We start from the raw sequence: 16,698 nt of genomic DNA on the forward strand, positions 1-16,698 counted from the left end.
ATAGAGGTGATAAAAGAAATAAAGATATAAATTGTTTTCGGATTTAGTTATTTTGACCATTATTGGACCAATACTGATACGGAGTATCGTTTCGGATCAATTGCGATACTGAGTATTATTTTGGACCGATACCAATACTGATTATTGTTTTGGACCGATACTGATCGTGAGTATTATTTTGGACCGATACCGATACTGTATATAATATTGGATTGATTCCAATACTGAGTATCGTTTCGGCTTGATATGATACCGAGTATCGTTTCAGACCACTATCGATACTGAATATCATTTCGGACCGATACTAAGTGTTGTTTCGGACCGATATCGATACTGAGTATCGTTTCATACCAATACTGAGTATCATTTGGGACCAATACTGAGTATCGCATCAGACCAATGCTGATATCAAGTATCGTTTTGGACCAATTCTGACACTGAGCATCATACTGGACCGATACTACTTCTGGGCATTGTATCAGACTGATATCAATTCTGGGTATCATATCAGACAACACCAATACTGAATATCACATTTGACCAATGCCGATACCAAGTATCTTTACGGACAGATTCTGATACTGAGTGTCATATTGGACAGATACTGTATCGTATTGGGCCGATACTCATTATCACATTGCAATGACACTGATACAGAGTATCATATCATACCGATGCGACACAAAAAGCAATTCTACACTTTAAAAAAAATATTTATGGCTAGCATTTTTATTTCCTGCCAATAAATCCTCCTCTGAAATGTTACGCACTGGACCTCTAAGTGACATCACATGTCATCACACTCACACGTCAGCGTCCTCTCGGGCGTCAAATTCAGTTAACGAAATTTTCTCAAAAGGTCAAAAAGAAAAATTAGTGGCGGGCAAATGTATTATATTTCCTTCATTAAAATTTAATCATCGTCTCATTTGCGGTATCACTTCTGGTTATGCTCGGCGTGATAAGCTCACATCTGAGCTAAAGGTCAAGTTGCCGCGGTAACAGAAGAGAGGAGAAAAAAATGAGGTAATAACCCGTATTTTTCTTCTTCAGTGTGAGTTAAGTGCTTAGTTTTCCTCTGAGAAACGTTGTCAGTTTGCAGTTTTTCTGTCATCTTTTTAGTTACAGTTACAACATAATCCTGTCTGGACATGTGTGCGAGTGTGTAGCTATGTTTGTGAGGACATTTTGTCTTTTCCTGACAACTTTAAAGGGAATTTTGATGGTTAAGTTGGTTTGCTTTAGGGTTAAAGGTGTTTGTGTCATCACCTGGAGGTGTGTACGCGTCCATAGACGTCTGCACCACCAGCGAGCGTCTTTTGGAAGGCATGGGCACGGCCACCTTCCTCTCCACGTGTCGGGCTAACACGGCCTGCACGGCCTCGGTGTGGACGTCTGAAAGACAGAGAGGGACAGACAGAGGGAGACATGTGATGTAGAGGAAGAGGAGGAACGTCTTCTTCACTCATTGCTCTGCTGAGCCTCTGATTAGACTGGTAAATGACTGCTGGATTAAACATGCACTGAACAGGAGGAGATAAATATCAGTTTATGAAGCGACGGCGATAAAGACACCAATAACAATCATTTAACTGTAAAAGGTCGACGAGTTACACGCTAACACATGTATGACGATCACGAGTGGAAGTTCAGTCAACAGAGACGACTTTGACTGCTTCATAAAATTATTTTTATTGTCTTTTATTGAATTGCAAACAAATTGTATGAAAAAAACAGGAAAACATTGACATACTATTATCAATTCATCCAAATGGAAATATCTATCTATAGGCTACTGCCTTATTACCACCACATCTTGCGTTATGTCACTCAGCAAACGCAATTTCACAAGCCACCATATGACACAAAAACAAGCTTCCACATAAGCATAGGCGTCAACTACGCGGCGGGACACGTCCACGGCACTATTTATGATCAACAGTTTTGTCCTCACCACTTCTAAAAAATGTTATCAATTTATCATTAACACTCTAACTACCGTAAATGATGTACCTCTTCGGTGTAGGTCTTCCTCTTGAAATAATTTCCTTCTTTTCTCCAAACGATCGCCGTGAAAAGTGCACACGAAGGAGATCAGAAACACGATGGATCGGTGGTGTTAATGCAGTGGCAATAGCTTACTTCAAAACCCGCCAAAAGTTCAAATGTCGTTGATGACAACAGTGGGGGCTAGCACCAGACACATCACTGGGCCTGGGGCGTTCTGTCACTATGCATCAAATTTTGATCGGCTGACGACACACGTCAGTCAAAGTTATAACCAAATAGGAAATGGCAGCTTCAACGAAAGGCCAGCAATGCTACTACAGTGGGTCCACGGAGCTATGATGTGTTTAATGACATCCAGGAAAATCCAGCTCAGCTTCACAGAAAATAACCATATTCTTTCTGGAAATATAATCATAACATACTGAAAAAGTAATTGAATTCAGACACGTTCAGACACACATTAATTTGATTATTAAAAAAATAAAATAGTAATAATAATAAAAATACTTTTTTGATATTGTCAGGGCCAGCAGAGAAGGCCTTGCTGGTCCTGACCGCCCACCACTGGCGAAAAGTGAAAACTATGTATCTTCTAACATTTGTGATACTAGTTTTCGGAAAACTAGCTAACCCTTATTTTCTACTACCCTTTGGGGGAGTTGTCACTGCTAAAATTTTTCGCTAAAATATAAGTTAGCTCTTTAACTTCCAGTCAGTTAAAGCTAATGAGAAACTTTGACTTTTTAATGGTGACGTTAGCGACCAATGTAATGGAAACCTAGCTAACCCTTATCTTTTTCTTAAAGAGTTTTTCTGAGAACATAGAATTTTCTTACAACTTTTGCTAAAATATAAGCTAGCTCCTGAATAAATAACACTGTTTTTAGTACTTTACAAAGCTTTACAAAACAGCATATTCTTTACAATTTGCATTATGAATTCATGGAAACTTAGCTTCTCTTATTTTTTCCTCTAAGTACTTTTCCTTAGAATATAGAATATATATATATATATAATTCTTACAACGTCCGTTAAAACACAAGCTAGCTCCATAACATCTGATCAATTGAGGCTAATGAGAAACTTTTTAAGATAAATAGAGATAAAAACACAAGATAATGATCAAAAACATTGTCTTTTAGTAGTTGTTTTCATCAGCCTAAAATGTCCTAAAATGAAAAGTCTTTGATTGACAGCTTAATGGACATTAGTTGGGCTAGTCTAAGGCTAGCCCTTCAACAGAGATCTAGAGCAGGGTTTCTCAATCCTGGTCCTGGAGACTCACTGGTGTGGATGTTTTGAGATGTTAACCTGGAGTTATTCTCTCCTCAGAAGACGAGGTTTTAGTTTTTTTTTTTCTGTACCTGATCTGTAGCGCTCGTCTCTGGTGCCGGAGGTTCTCCGTCGGTGGAAACGGGCGGCGGAGGGAGGCCCGAGTGCCACCCGGTGAGACATGGGTCCTTCCATACCTACAGACGCAGGCGGGACAAGCAAGCAGACACACACATATAAACACAAACACACACACACATATATATATACACATGTACATGTTGGACAGAAGCAGTAGATAAAGAGCATAAAAAAGGAGGGAAAAAACAAACATGGAGATGATTTGAATCAACTTTTTAAAACAAAACAACACAAAATTAAATAAGAATAATGATAATAAAATAACAGTCATGTTTGCTGCTGCTGCTGCTGCTCGGTGTCACATGACACTGGATCACGTGAGGCCTGTGGAGCCGGAGTGTGTGTGTGTGTGTGTGTGTGTAGAAACAGAGGAGCAGGCCCAAGCTGAGCTCGAGGGAGTCTTAACCTACATGCACTAATGGCTGTAGCTGAGGATGGAATCGATGGAGTGCAGTTCAGTATCATCATCATGACTGCGTTTGTCATGATACCAGATCGATCCTCGACTAGTGATGTGGGAATACTTCCGCTGAGTGTATATGTGTGTGTGTGTGAGAGGGGCGGAGTCAGAGGCTACTAAATTACCTCCAGCATGAGGAACAAATGCCCTGATCAGCTTGGATCTCTTCTTCTCATAACCCTTCTGAGTGATGTCCCCTGCAAACAGACAGAGATAAATAGAACGTGAGAGCCGACGGTGATGACAGTGGCCTGTTTGTGTCAAAGAAAATAAGCTAATTTACTAATTTACTTTGAAAGCAAAGGTGGAATCAAGGATTTAACCACGCCCCCAGTGTGACGTCCTGCAGTCGTGGCAGAGGGGGAAAAAGGTGTTGTGGTTGTAGCCACAACACTTTTTTCTACACGCTTCTCCCGCTAACCTGAACCTGCCGCCAACTAATAGTAACCACGGCAACTGCTGATTTGGGCGACACATCAACTCCGTCCTCAAAATTCAACTCGCGCTAACACGATAACTAGCGCTAAGGACGCGTTTGTAGCATCAGGCATGTGACTTCATTCAGTGGTGAAAAGAAACCTGGATTTAAACGTTTAATTAGCGTACTGGAACCACGCTACGGAACGCCAAGCAGGTCACATTTTACGACCATGTATGATCATGTTATTGGAGGTCAGAGGTCAGATTTAGTGACATTTTAGTGACCCTATGTTGGGATTTTGCGAGGGTTGCTCCGACTTTCCAAGTTGAAATCTGACTTGAGAGAGGGCATTCCAGTTCAAACTGCCGACGAGGAACACGGAAATTGCGACTTCCGACTACAACTGGATCACAACGCATGTATAACGTTGACATGTTTGTGTGTGTGTGTGTGTGTGTGTGTGTGTGTGCGTGTGTGTGTGAGCAGGTGGTACTGAATATTTGAGTACTCAAACTTGTTTTTTTGTTCATTGGGAAAAAAGTGACAGCCCTACGATCTATGCCCATGGTTCTCAAACTGTGGTACGTGTGGTGCAATCTTCTACTGCATGTGCTAGGGTATGTGATCGGAGTGTGTAGAAAATGAAATATATCATAAATTAAATACTAATAATTTGAGACACCTTATCTCTCAATCCATCTTAAGCTAATTTCAGGTCGTACGTTGAGAACCTCTGGTCTACGATAAAAACAACGTAAGATAGAAGCAAAAATAAAAAAACATCATGAGATAATTCTGGAAATGAAAGAGGGGAGAAAAAGAAAAATGTAGAGCTTTATCAAAGTCTGCAACGATGTTGCAGAAAAGTTAAATTACTTTAGTTTAACATCACTGAAGGACTGACGGTCAGTGAAAAGGAGAAGCAGCTCATTGAAATCCCTCAGGGCGGAGATTGTCACCGAGGCAACCGCTGACCACCGCCACCAACTGTCAATCACACACAGTGGCCCCCACTCCTCACAGCGTGGGGCTAATATGAGCTAAAACCTCCTCGTTTGTCCCCATTACACCGAACGTCAGACTGGACTGAACCAGTTTATTCGTTTAACTGAGTCACATTTGATTAACACGGATGTCAAGTTCGACAAGAGAGGAGAGACGAGAAGCAAATCATGTCCCGCAGGTCAGAGAAGAGCTGAAAACGCGAGACAAAGACACTGTCCACGAGTCACAGATAAATATTATTCTCCTTCAAACGGGTGAAAGACTGATGAGGGACGACATAAACCCACGAGATTTACGTCCACATGCGAACAAGACAAAGAAGAATTAGTGACACCAACTGGTGAGACTGTGACAAATGCAGGACTATGGTGGCCCTCACAGGCCAACAACGATGTAACCAAAGTGCTCTGGCTAGTTTTATCCATCAGACTTTATGTGATCTTCCGTCCAGAGTGGTCATAAAACAGGAGGTGGCCACACTTCACACAAGAAGCGTGGAGACACAAGATGGCCGCCTCCGTACAGCAAGACCCCGTCTGACGTACAAGTTAAAGTCCACAAAACCAAACAGTATTTCTCTTTAAAGGGATTATACACTTAAACAAACATACACACATTTGTAGTATATTCCCTTTCTGCCTATAACAGTGGACTTTTAAATGATGTGTAGATGGACAGAAGCAGCAGTTTGTGATAGAAAAAAGAAAAAAGAAAGAAAGAAAGAAATACAGAAAGAAAGAAAAAGAGTGTGTTTCACAATTTGACCGTGGAGAACGGCCAGAACATCTGGGTTCAATCTGCTCATCACAGTGTGTGTGTGTGTGTGTGTGTTCACACATGTGTGTCATATCTGAGCAAAGCTTTTTTTTTCCTCAGATCAACCGCAGCATAACATTCTCTCACTCACTCACACACACACAGTCTGTGGGGAGACGCCATCTTCCACTCACAGCGCAGCAGAGCAGGGAGGGAGTTGCCTAGCAACGCCTCTCCAGGAGAAGGACTGAGACAGCCATCTTGGATTTGAAGCGTCAGATGCTGGTTAATGAAACCACAGTAAACACTGTGTGTGTGTGTGTGTGTGTGTGTGGTACCTGCATGTATTGGCACCTTATTACTTCTCTCTCTGACACACACGCACGGATACACACACACGCACACACACACACACACACACACACACACACAGACAGAGGACAATCGATGGCAGACTGGAGTTTTCAGGTGGGAAGTAGAAAACTGTGACGTCTTCTTCAGTGAAAACATCACGATAAATGAATTAAGCCTGAGTCCCCTTTTTCTCCTGCAGCTCAAAAAGGGCCCAAAGTTCAAAAATACATACTGTTATTTAAATAAAATAAAAAGGGGAGATTCTCAGTTTCTCACAATATCGAATAAATCAAACGGAATCTTTTGTTTTTTCCTGAGTGAAAACCAATAAAAATGTCTCAACAATGATGTTCAGTCTGCGGAGGTTCTCAGTCATACTAGTCAAGCTGTTAACTACAGCAACTATACCTGTAACTAACACAAGTACCTGAAGCTGTAGCTAGCAAGAGCTAGTTGAATACAGTAAGCTGTCAGTGGCTAGTTGAATAGCAAATTTTGTATATTACATTACATGTCATTTAGCAGACACTTTTATTCAGAGCGGCTTACAAGGGAATTGAGTACAACCTGCCAGGGGTGGAGTTGAACTTGTGATCATGAAGTCTTTTGCACACAGGGTACCGGTCTTAACCACTGAGCCAATGACTATAGCTATTGACTGTAGCTAGTTTTAGCAATTTCAAAATAGCTAGTTGAATATAGCTGGTTTCCTAAAGCAAGATGTCAATAGCTGGCTGCCTGTAGTTAGTGAACAAAGCTGGTTTTAGCTGGTTGAATAAAGCTAGTTGAATAAAGCTAGCTGCATATGGCTAGTTGAATACAGCTAGTTTTAGCAAGTTCAATACAGCGAGTTAAATATAGCTAGTTTCCTGTAGCTAGTCACAACAGCTGGCTGACAATACCTAGTTGAATTTAGCTTGTTAAGCAAGTTCAATACAGCTAGTTGAATATAGCTGGTTTCCTAAAACTAGATGACAATAGCTGGTCGCCTATAGCTAGTAAAAAAAGAGCAAGTTTTAGCTGGTTGAATACAGCTAGTTGAATATAGCTAGTTTCATGTAGCTAATGACAACAGCTGGTGGACTATAGCTAGTTGAATAAAGCTAGTTTTAGCTGGTTGAATACAGTGATTTGAAGAACAAAGTGCTTATAGCCTAATGATGATAGCTAGTTGAAAGTAGCTAGTTGCCTACAGCTAGTTCAACACAGTTAGTAGCCTATATCTCGTTGCCTATCTCTAGTTGCTTATTGCTAAAAGAATAGGACTATGGTTGCTTAGAAGAAAATCTAAATCTGAAAACCCCAGATTTATTTTTTATTGAGGGTTTTTTTTTTTACACTCAAGACAAAGATCTGAAAGTGACTAAGGTGATTTATTTAAATAACATTATTTATCAAATTTTAAATGAATCACCATCTACGTTTTAGAATTGATTTGGTTTGAGGGTGAGTCAAGATAATGTCAAATCTGTACCAAAGCTCACACATTATAATTATTATTATATGATGTTAAAAAATGCAGCTTCATCTGTGATGTTATAATTAGTAAAGAGCAGATTTCTCCTCAGCCTGCATCACTTAGTCATTTCTTACATGTCCCACAGTGACCTGCATCAATCTGTGCTGTGATTCTGCTGCAGTTTCACATCCTGGTCACTTTTCCTTCTGTCGTCTCCTCTGTGCGGTGACTCACATATCCACGATTAAGAAAAACTGACATCCTGCGGATGTTTCTTTAGATTATGGTTATAAATTAGGATTCTCGCTATAATTCGGCATGTTTTCACCTCCACATGTGATATCCACATTAACATTTAACTTAATAAATCAATAACTGCGTGTCTCAGAAGATTTAAACATCCTGTTTTGTTGCTTAAATTTAAACCGATCACTAATCCTGTAATAACTATACATCTCAATGTATATGAAATTAATCTGAGAGACTAGATTACGTTTGACCAATCACAGTTCAGTTCAGAGAGAAACAGCGCCTCCCTTTGTCCATGACTACTCAATGAATATCACAATAGTGATGTAAATCTCAAATTTGGTCCAGAAAATGTTGAAAAAATATCAATCAAGTGATCAATTATCAAATTACTCAGCGATTAAATGTTAAATCACTTCATTACCTTTAAATGTGCATGAAAAAAAAAAACGGTTCACAAAACAATTGGATCAAAACTAGAAACCATCGATTGTGTTTTTTCCTGGGAAATTACGTTCAAAAACTCACTTCACATCTTTATTTTATTTGATCTCTCCATCCTTTTGTCTCAGTCCACCCACAAAACCAACACCATGGAAACCAAATCTACCTCCAGATGCCACACACACACAAAATAAGATAAAAAATCCTTTTTCAATTTACTTATTATTTAAGGCTCCGATCATTCCTTTTTATAACTGATTATTTTCTTGTTTCGTCGCTAAATTTGGTGAGAAAATAAAATATTTCACTTTATTTCTGCCCTTTTATTGTAAAAGTCAAGAAAATAAATACTTTATTATTTTAGTACTTTGAAAAGGTGACAAACTGCTTTTTTGAGAATAACAACAGAATATAGATATTATCATAATTAATATGTCGATTATTTCTCGATTACTTTGAGTACTTAAAAAATATTCATACTAAAAAGCTGAAAGATCAAAGAAACTTAACTATAAAAAAACACTCAAAACAATACATTTGGTAATGAATGATTAATAACTGATTGAACAAAGAATCGTTGCAGCTCTAAACAGCAATAAGTCACCAAACGATCTTCACTGGGAACCAGTTGTTTTTAAAGACCTTTATGTCTTTTAATAATTTATATATATGACTTTTTTAATTCTGAGAAAAAAGTTCCTTTACACACTTTTTATATATGTTTTATATTATATATATTGAATTTGTGTCACCAGTGGAATTCACACCTAAAACTACGTAGGAAATTCAAAAGCTTTTACTTTTATAGAAAATAATTGGATATTTTGGTCAGTAAAAGAAAAAACCTGGAGCCCTGGTGGTCAAGTTGTCATGACAACAGGAGTTTATGTTCAGATTTAGACAATTTTAAACAATCCTAATCAGATTAGAAAATGTGTCATCACACACCTGATTTATTCTGTTGGACACAATGACCTGTGGACATTCTGTCTCGCGCTGAGACTCGTGTGGTAACCGTCTCCATGGAGACCACGGTTCTTTATCACCTTCAGATCATTTTAAACATTCTCGATTTAACTTTTTCGATTTTGACAGGACTAAAAAAAGCCGAGTGGTTACCATGGACGTTTCATATCATCTCGTCTCTGAGAAAGTCGACTTTTATTTCTGTTCAGAGGAAGCTGTGACAGTTGCCATGGTAACTGGCGTCCAGCTTCTCACATGCGTGACCCCTTCCCCCAGAGAAGTAAGAGTTTGTGAAATATGAAACAGCTTTAATTATTCGTGCTTATTCTGGGTTTTATTTTCAGAGTCTCGCAGCTTTGATGGAACATCTGAAAAACCAGGAAGATGCTGCTGTTTTACTCTCTGTGGGATTGTGATGATTGTGTTTTGTTAGTGGCTGTAGAAATCCCACACATCACTGTTTCACTGTCACTCTGTACATACGCAGGTTGATCTTTTTATATAAAACTATTCTCGGCGCGGTTCCTCCTCATCTGTCGACCTACATGTGGAGAGGAGGAGAAAAAAACCCAACACGAAATCAATACGTCCTTCGCTCACAGAGTTTTCTCCACACAATGGTCCCGAGAGTGAGAAGAGAAGCAGCTTTTAAAAAGCTTTTAAATATTCTGCTCGGTCCTCATGGATTCACTGACAGAGTGATGATGTCTGAACTGATCTCTGTGGACGAGTTAAAGGTGATTTTTGAACGATGGAGACGATAAAAACTCTCCTCGTCGATGTAACTGCTTCTAATTTGTTGCCGAGTCCATTTTTAGAAACTGAACCTTTATCATAACTGGTTTCGTCTTTGATCCTGTGTTGGTTCTTTAATTATTTGTTGTGTGTGACAGTTGTATATTCTCCGTTTGTGTTGTTGACGTTTGTGAACATGTTGTTGTGTTACATTCTTGGTCAGATTTTTATCAATAGCAAACTGCCAGCCAACCTACCTACTTTAACAAACTAGCAACCTACCAACCAAACTACGAACCTGCCCACCTATGTATGAAACTAGCAACCTACAACTCTACCTACCAAACTAGCAATAGTAACCTACCTGCCAAACATGGGGAGCAGAGCAGCTGGAACTCACTCCCACCAGAATCCGTAACTGTGACTCTCTTCACTTCTTCAAATCCAGACTCAAATCCCACCTGTTCAAATAAGCTTAGTCTCTGTCATCACACTCCAGTTTCCTGTCGTCCTGTTTCTGTTTTTTATTGTTGTTTGTTTGTTTTGCACAGTGTCCTTGAGTGTTGAAAAGGAACATGCATAATGCATCATTATTATTAGCCTATAAAGTTGCCTATCTACATAACAAACTACCAACCTACCTAACCACCCACCAACCTATGTACCTACCTACCAACTAGCAACCTACCACTCTACCTCCAAACCTTCCTACCGAACTAGAAACGGCAACCAACCTATCAACCTGCCTACCTATGAACCAAACTTCCACCCTGCCAACCTTTCTACCCACCCACCCACTAACCTATGTACCTGCCTACCAAACTAGCAACCTACCACTCTACCTCCAAACCTTCCTACCTACCTAAAAAACTAGCAATCTACCAGCCAACATACATACCAACCAACCTATCAACCTGACTACCTACATACCAAACTAGCAACCTACCAAACTACCACTCTACTTACCAACCTTCCTACCTACCTATGCACCAATCTATGTACCTACCTACCAACCTTCCTACCAAACCAGCAACTTACCAAATTACCTACCTACCTACCTACCTACCTAATTACCAAACTAGCAAACTGCCACTCTCCCTACCAACCTTCCTACCAAACCAGCAATAGCAACCAACCAGCCGACCTACACAACTAGCACCAACAACCTCGCTCTGACAGAGATGATGAAAGAAAAGAACAGAAGATTAAAGGCTTTTCAGCTCCATAAAAGGTAAAAGTACATTAATGTAACAGCAGAAGAAACAGAGTCTCTCAGTCTGAGTCTGAATTCAACCAAGACAGAGACGAAGACACTGGAACAGAGAAGAACTGAGAACCTTTCAAACTTTAGGATACAAGTTTGTGAACAAAGATTAAGGAAAAAAGTGAACTGATGACAATGAAACAAATTTAAGAAAACTTATCTCTCATGCCATCTTAATCTAATCTCATTAAACCAGTGTGTGAAGAATATGTGAGGAAGAGCAGGACAATAAGAGGATGCTTGTTCTTATTTGGTTCTTTTCTCACTGGTTTGAATCATATTTTGCGATGCTTCAGAGCAAAGTCGTGGTGTAAAAAAATAACCATGATATTGACAGACGCTGCCGCGCTGGCACCGGCTTCTCAGGACTCGCGTCACTCCGTGGATGACTGACAGCTGCTGTGTTTTCATAACACACCAACGCTCGCTGCTCAACAAGCTGTCACTGTTCACTTCCCAGGAGACGCCTCACGTCCAGTTTTATTGATTATTGGGCGGATTCTGAACGTCAGCGCTCGTCTCAAACTGACACAAACGTTGTTCCACAGGGATTAAAAAAAATTTCATCAGATTAGATTAGGACGGAGACCAAACATTCTTTTCTTTTTACATTATTGATTATTCACTAATTATGGAAATATGTTAATTTATTTGTTAGAGTTGGAAAAAAACAGTGAACTCTCGTGTTTTTTCAGTTTTTCAGCTTTTGAGAATCCAAGTATCTGGGTTTTTTTTTGGCCTATAATCATTTTAACTGATGTTACAAATAAACATTTTGTGGATTTGCACCATGTTGCAATTTTTATGCTAATCCACAAAAAGTTAAATGTTTACTTGTAACATCAATAAAAAAATTATACACTAAAAAAAAATCAATACGTCTCAAAAGTGATATAATATTGCCACGCAAAATATTGCGATATTCATTGAGTAGTCATGGACAAAGGGAGGCGCTGTTTCTCTCTGAACTGAACTGTGATTGGTCAAACCTAATCTAGTCTCTCAGATTAATTTAATTTACATTGAGATGAATAGTTATTACGGGATTAGTGATCAGTAAAGACAAAAATATGTCCCCTACTACTGAACGTCTCAGGCGCTGGAGGCTGTGACCTCTGCTGACCCCTCGCAGTAGAGCGTCACATGACCAAAAGCTTCCAAATCTCAACCCAACAAGAGAGGCTGACAAAACAGCAGTGACGATGAGATTAAATCTGTCAGAGCTCAACTGATTTCTGCACAGATTATCTAATAATCTGGTGGAGTCGCGGTGGAGCAGTGGGGCGACATCGCGCAGCACATGAGGGGAAAACTGTCGCCTTAGCTTGGTTTCAGTTTTTTTTATTGAGTTTTACTTTGAAATGTTTTCATTCAACGAGTGTACGTGGTGTTCAATGATTCATTCTCACGGAAATGAATGAATGAATCATTTATGGAGTACAACACAGGAGGAACCTTCTCTGACTCGGGCTACGAGAATGAAAAACTATCTTTAAAGGGCCACTGCAACAAAACAAACAGAGTTCAGATCAATCATCACACTCTCGTTCCCAAAACAGCAGAGGACGCTGGATTTGAAATTTTTTTGATGCACAAAAACCTGAACAAATAAATAAAAATAACACAAAAATCGCTTCCTTGAAGGCAAAAAAAATCTCTGTACGTACTGTGAGAAACAGAAAATCACTGCACTGTAACAGCAACAAGAAAAGAAACGACTTCATCCACAATCACACTAATCAGATTACTTCAGTGGACTGTATTCAGATTACTTCATTTGGTGCTTGTGTTCAGATCATCTTGCTGGATGAAAACAGATTACTTAGGCAGTTAAAGTCGGACTATTTTTTGTAATCAGATTAATTCAGAGGTTTAATGAGATTATTTTGAGCGTATCTAATTCAGTTATTTTAAGTATACAAAATCAGATTATTCCATGGCATGTATTCAGATTACTTCAATTGGTGTAATAAAATCACAAAAATGTGGCTCCGACACAAAGCTCCGCCTGTTTTTTTTTAAAGAAGAAACTATTTGTATTCCGAAATTTAATTTCACTTATTAAGATGTAATTATGACGATTATCGCAATTAGTTTAGTCAGTATAACCACAATATTGAATTTTCACTAACCTAATATGTAGATATTAAATCATTTGCAAGCTAAATCATTTTCCATATCTGTTCTATATCGCTTTACAGATCCTGTTTTATTACTGCAGGTTACAATAAATCAAGTTTCACTGCAGAGTTTGCAGCCGTGACAGAACCAGAGCAGACAATAAAGAGACAGTTCACTGGAAAAGAGCAGATTTTAGACACAACCTGATAAAATCTACATCAGTTTAAGTCTGTGATATCTTACCGAACATGTTCACGTCTTTATCTCACTGTGAGACAGACTTTTTCAACAGGAAACTGAAGTTTGTAAACCACTCACTCTCCCACACCAAACCCCATAGAGAAAATCAGTGATTTTAACATCCCAGCACACAGGAGTTGTTGATCAACTGCTGCTTCCATCACTAAATTCAGATATGTTATTTTGTCACTTCGGCATTTGAAATCCTTTCTTCAGATTAACCTCAGTGACACAAACTGACCACACGAGGCATCAGTAGACCAGCAGCTCCTGTGTCTTCACGAGCTAAAATCACTGATTTTAGTGACACAGATTTCAAACTCAGATTTAATTAATATAATCTATGCCTACTAAAATCTACAACATATTAAGAACATGTTCACGTCTTTATCTCAATGTTAGACAGACTTTTTCAACAGGAAACTGAAGTTTGTAAACCACTCACTCTCCCACACCAAACCCCATAGAGAAAATCTGTGATTTTAGCTTGCGGAGACACAGGAGCTGCTGGTCTACTGCGGCCTCGTATGGTCAGTTTGTGTCACTGAGTTGTGAGACAAAGGATTTTAAACCAGATGTCACAATATAACACATTTGAATTTAATGACAGAGGCAGCAGTGGATCAACAACTCCTGAGTCCTGTGATGTAAAATCACTGATTTTTTCAATGGAGTTTGGTGCAGGAGAGTGAGTGAGTTTAAACAGCGACAAATACTTCAGTTTCCTGTTGGAAAAAGTCTGTTCTTAATCTGGAGTAGATTATTATAAAGTCTTCTTATGTTAACTGTCTAAAAATGTTTTTTTCTCTCCATAAAGCCATAAATCCTGAACTATCACTTTAAAAACACAATAAAGGGACATTTCGCAGAAAAGAAAGAAGGGCGGCCTCCACATGCTTGCATTAATAAAATATGTCAACTCCCATTACATAAGGCAGAATGTTAGTGTGAGAGGTGGATGGAAATAACAGCAGGGTGGACTGCTGTGATTGTGTGTGTGTGTGTGTGTGTGTGTGTGTGTGTGTGTGTGTGTGTGTGTGTGTGTGTGTTTGCTGCATCCGTGTATGGAGAGGAAGCAGGAGGAAGCATCCTCCTCATCCTCAGTGGCTCTGCAGGCCCCAACACACCGAGGAAGGGGCTACAATCCCGGGCTTTAAAAGACAGAACTGCGCCCCTCTGCCTGTATGTGTGTGTGTGTGTGTGTGTATGTAATCATAGCATTGCGATGCACGCACGCACAAGCACAAGCACACACACACACACACACACACGCGCGCACACACAGGTATGATTATGTCAACATCTCAAGGTCAAACTGCAGCTTGTTTTTCGCTCGTGCACCGGTGAATAAAGCAAAAACCCGGTTTGTTTATTTTCAAACGCAGAGACAAAGAGCAGCGGCCCGATCCTGCAGTGTGTCCCCGCTCTGCCCTCACCCTCTCCCGGCCTCACAGATCTGAGCAGGCCGGTCTCTGCTCCGGCTGACAAACATCTGGATGGGAGGAGGAGGAGGGGGCCGCAGGAATGAACAGCTAGATTCCGTTAGTAAGTGTGGAAGGTGTGATGATGAGGATGATGATGATGATGATGGTGATTGTGAGATAACGGGATAAGAAAGAGGAAGAGGAGGAGGGAAGAGGAAGAGGAGGATTAGAAGGTCTTCTTACCCTCTGACAGCTCCAGCTCCAGCTCCGCCAGTCGGGCTCGGATCTCCAGCGGTATCGGCGACGCCTCTCGGTCCGCCATTCCGCTCTCAAAAACACCTCAAACCGCTGCTGCTGCAGCTGCTGCTCCTGCCGCCTCCTCCTCTTCCTCCTCCTCCTCTTCCTCCTGCTTCTCCTCGGCGGCCCCTCCTCAGCGGAGGCGCGTAAGAGACGACGGGACGTGGAGGGAGAACAAAGAGGGAAACCGCGGAGCTGCTGTTAGCGGGAGCCCGCCATGGCTCGGCCCCGGCTCCGTGAATCCGCTCCGGTGTATCGGTGTCTGCGCTGCCGCGGTGCTGCTGCTGCTGCTGCTGCTGGCGGTGGAAGTGATGATGATGATGGTGGTGATGATGAGGCTCGGAGCCGTTTGCTGCTTCTCTCGCCGCTTGTGTCACGTGACTCTACAGAGGCTAAGGGGAGGTGGGGGGAGGAGGAGGGAGGCGGCAGTGCCGGTCATCACCGACAGAGGGCGCAGCGAGCAACCACACCTTTGACAGACTGCACTGACGCGACCACACCTGTTTAATAAACACATAAATCCTTCAGTTCTTGTTGTAAGTTTAAGATTAAAGACCAATTATTGTCTCTGAAAATATAAAATGTGGACTTAAAGGCACCGTTTAAAAGTAAATTTGCATTGTTTATTGGTAAAGTTGAGTCAGCATAAAAACTATGAAAACACGGTGGTCCAAAATGGCGGCCGCCGAAAAACCCACATCAAACCCAATAAAGAAAAGCAGTGTTTTTAACATCACGGCACACAGGAGCTGTTGATCCACTGCTGCCTCCATCAGTAACTTCAAATGTCTTATTTTGTAAAATTGAAATCCTTCGTTCAGATTAACCTCAGTGACAAAATCTGACTCCATGAGGCAGCAGTAGACCAGCAGCTCCTGTGTCCCCACGAGCTAATATCACAGATTTTTTTCAATGGGATTTGGTGTGTGGCAGTTTTGGGCATAAGTTTAATTACTGTCTCTGAAAATACAAATGTGACATAAAGGCACAGCCTTTTTTAAACGTAGCATCGTTTATAGGTTAAATTGAGTCCACATAAAAGATTAAAAGAGGTTTAGCTTACTGTGAAAACATGGTGGT

General features: G+C 40.4%; 1 protein-coding gene across 3 annotated transcripts in view; it reads right to left on the reverse strand.

Annotated features, from left to right (window-relative positions):
• The window catches only part of LOC131459633 (disco-interacting protein 2 homolog C-like), a 42,014-nt gene extending 26,011 nt beyond the window's left edge, over nt 1-16,003 (reverse strand). For 2 of the 3 annotated variants that reach the window (XM_058629655.1, XM_058629647.1), the window contains exons 1-4: nt 15,565-16,003; nt 4,009-4,080; nt 3,375-3,479; nt 1,270-1,395 (exon numbers count right to left, since the gene is read on the reverse strand). In XM_058629655.1, the coding sequence (XP_058485638.1) occupies nt 1,270-1,395; nt 3,375-3,479; nt 4,009-4,080; nt 15,565-15,643 (382 nt within the window). In that variant the 5' untranslated portion in view covers nt 15,644-16,003. The remainder of the gene's footprint in view (nt 1-1,269; nt 1,396-3,374; nt 3,480-4,008; nt 4,081-15,564) is intronic. The other variant, XM_058629662.1, reaches the window with a different exon arrangement.
• Nucleotides 16,004-16,698: the final 695 nt, after the last annotated feature.

Source organism: Solea solea, chromosome 1, assembly GCF_958295425.1.
Source record: "Solea solea chromosome 1, fSolSol10.1, whole genome shotgun sequence".
Classification (NCBI taxonomy): Eukaryota; Metazoa; Chordata; class Actinopteri; order Pleuronectiformes; family Soleidae; genus Solea; species Solea solea.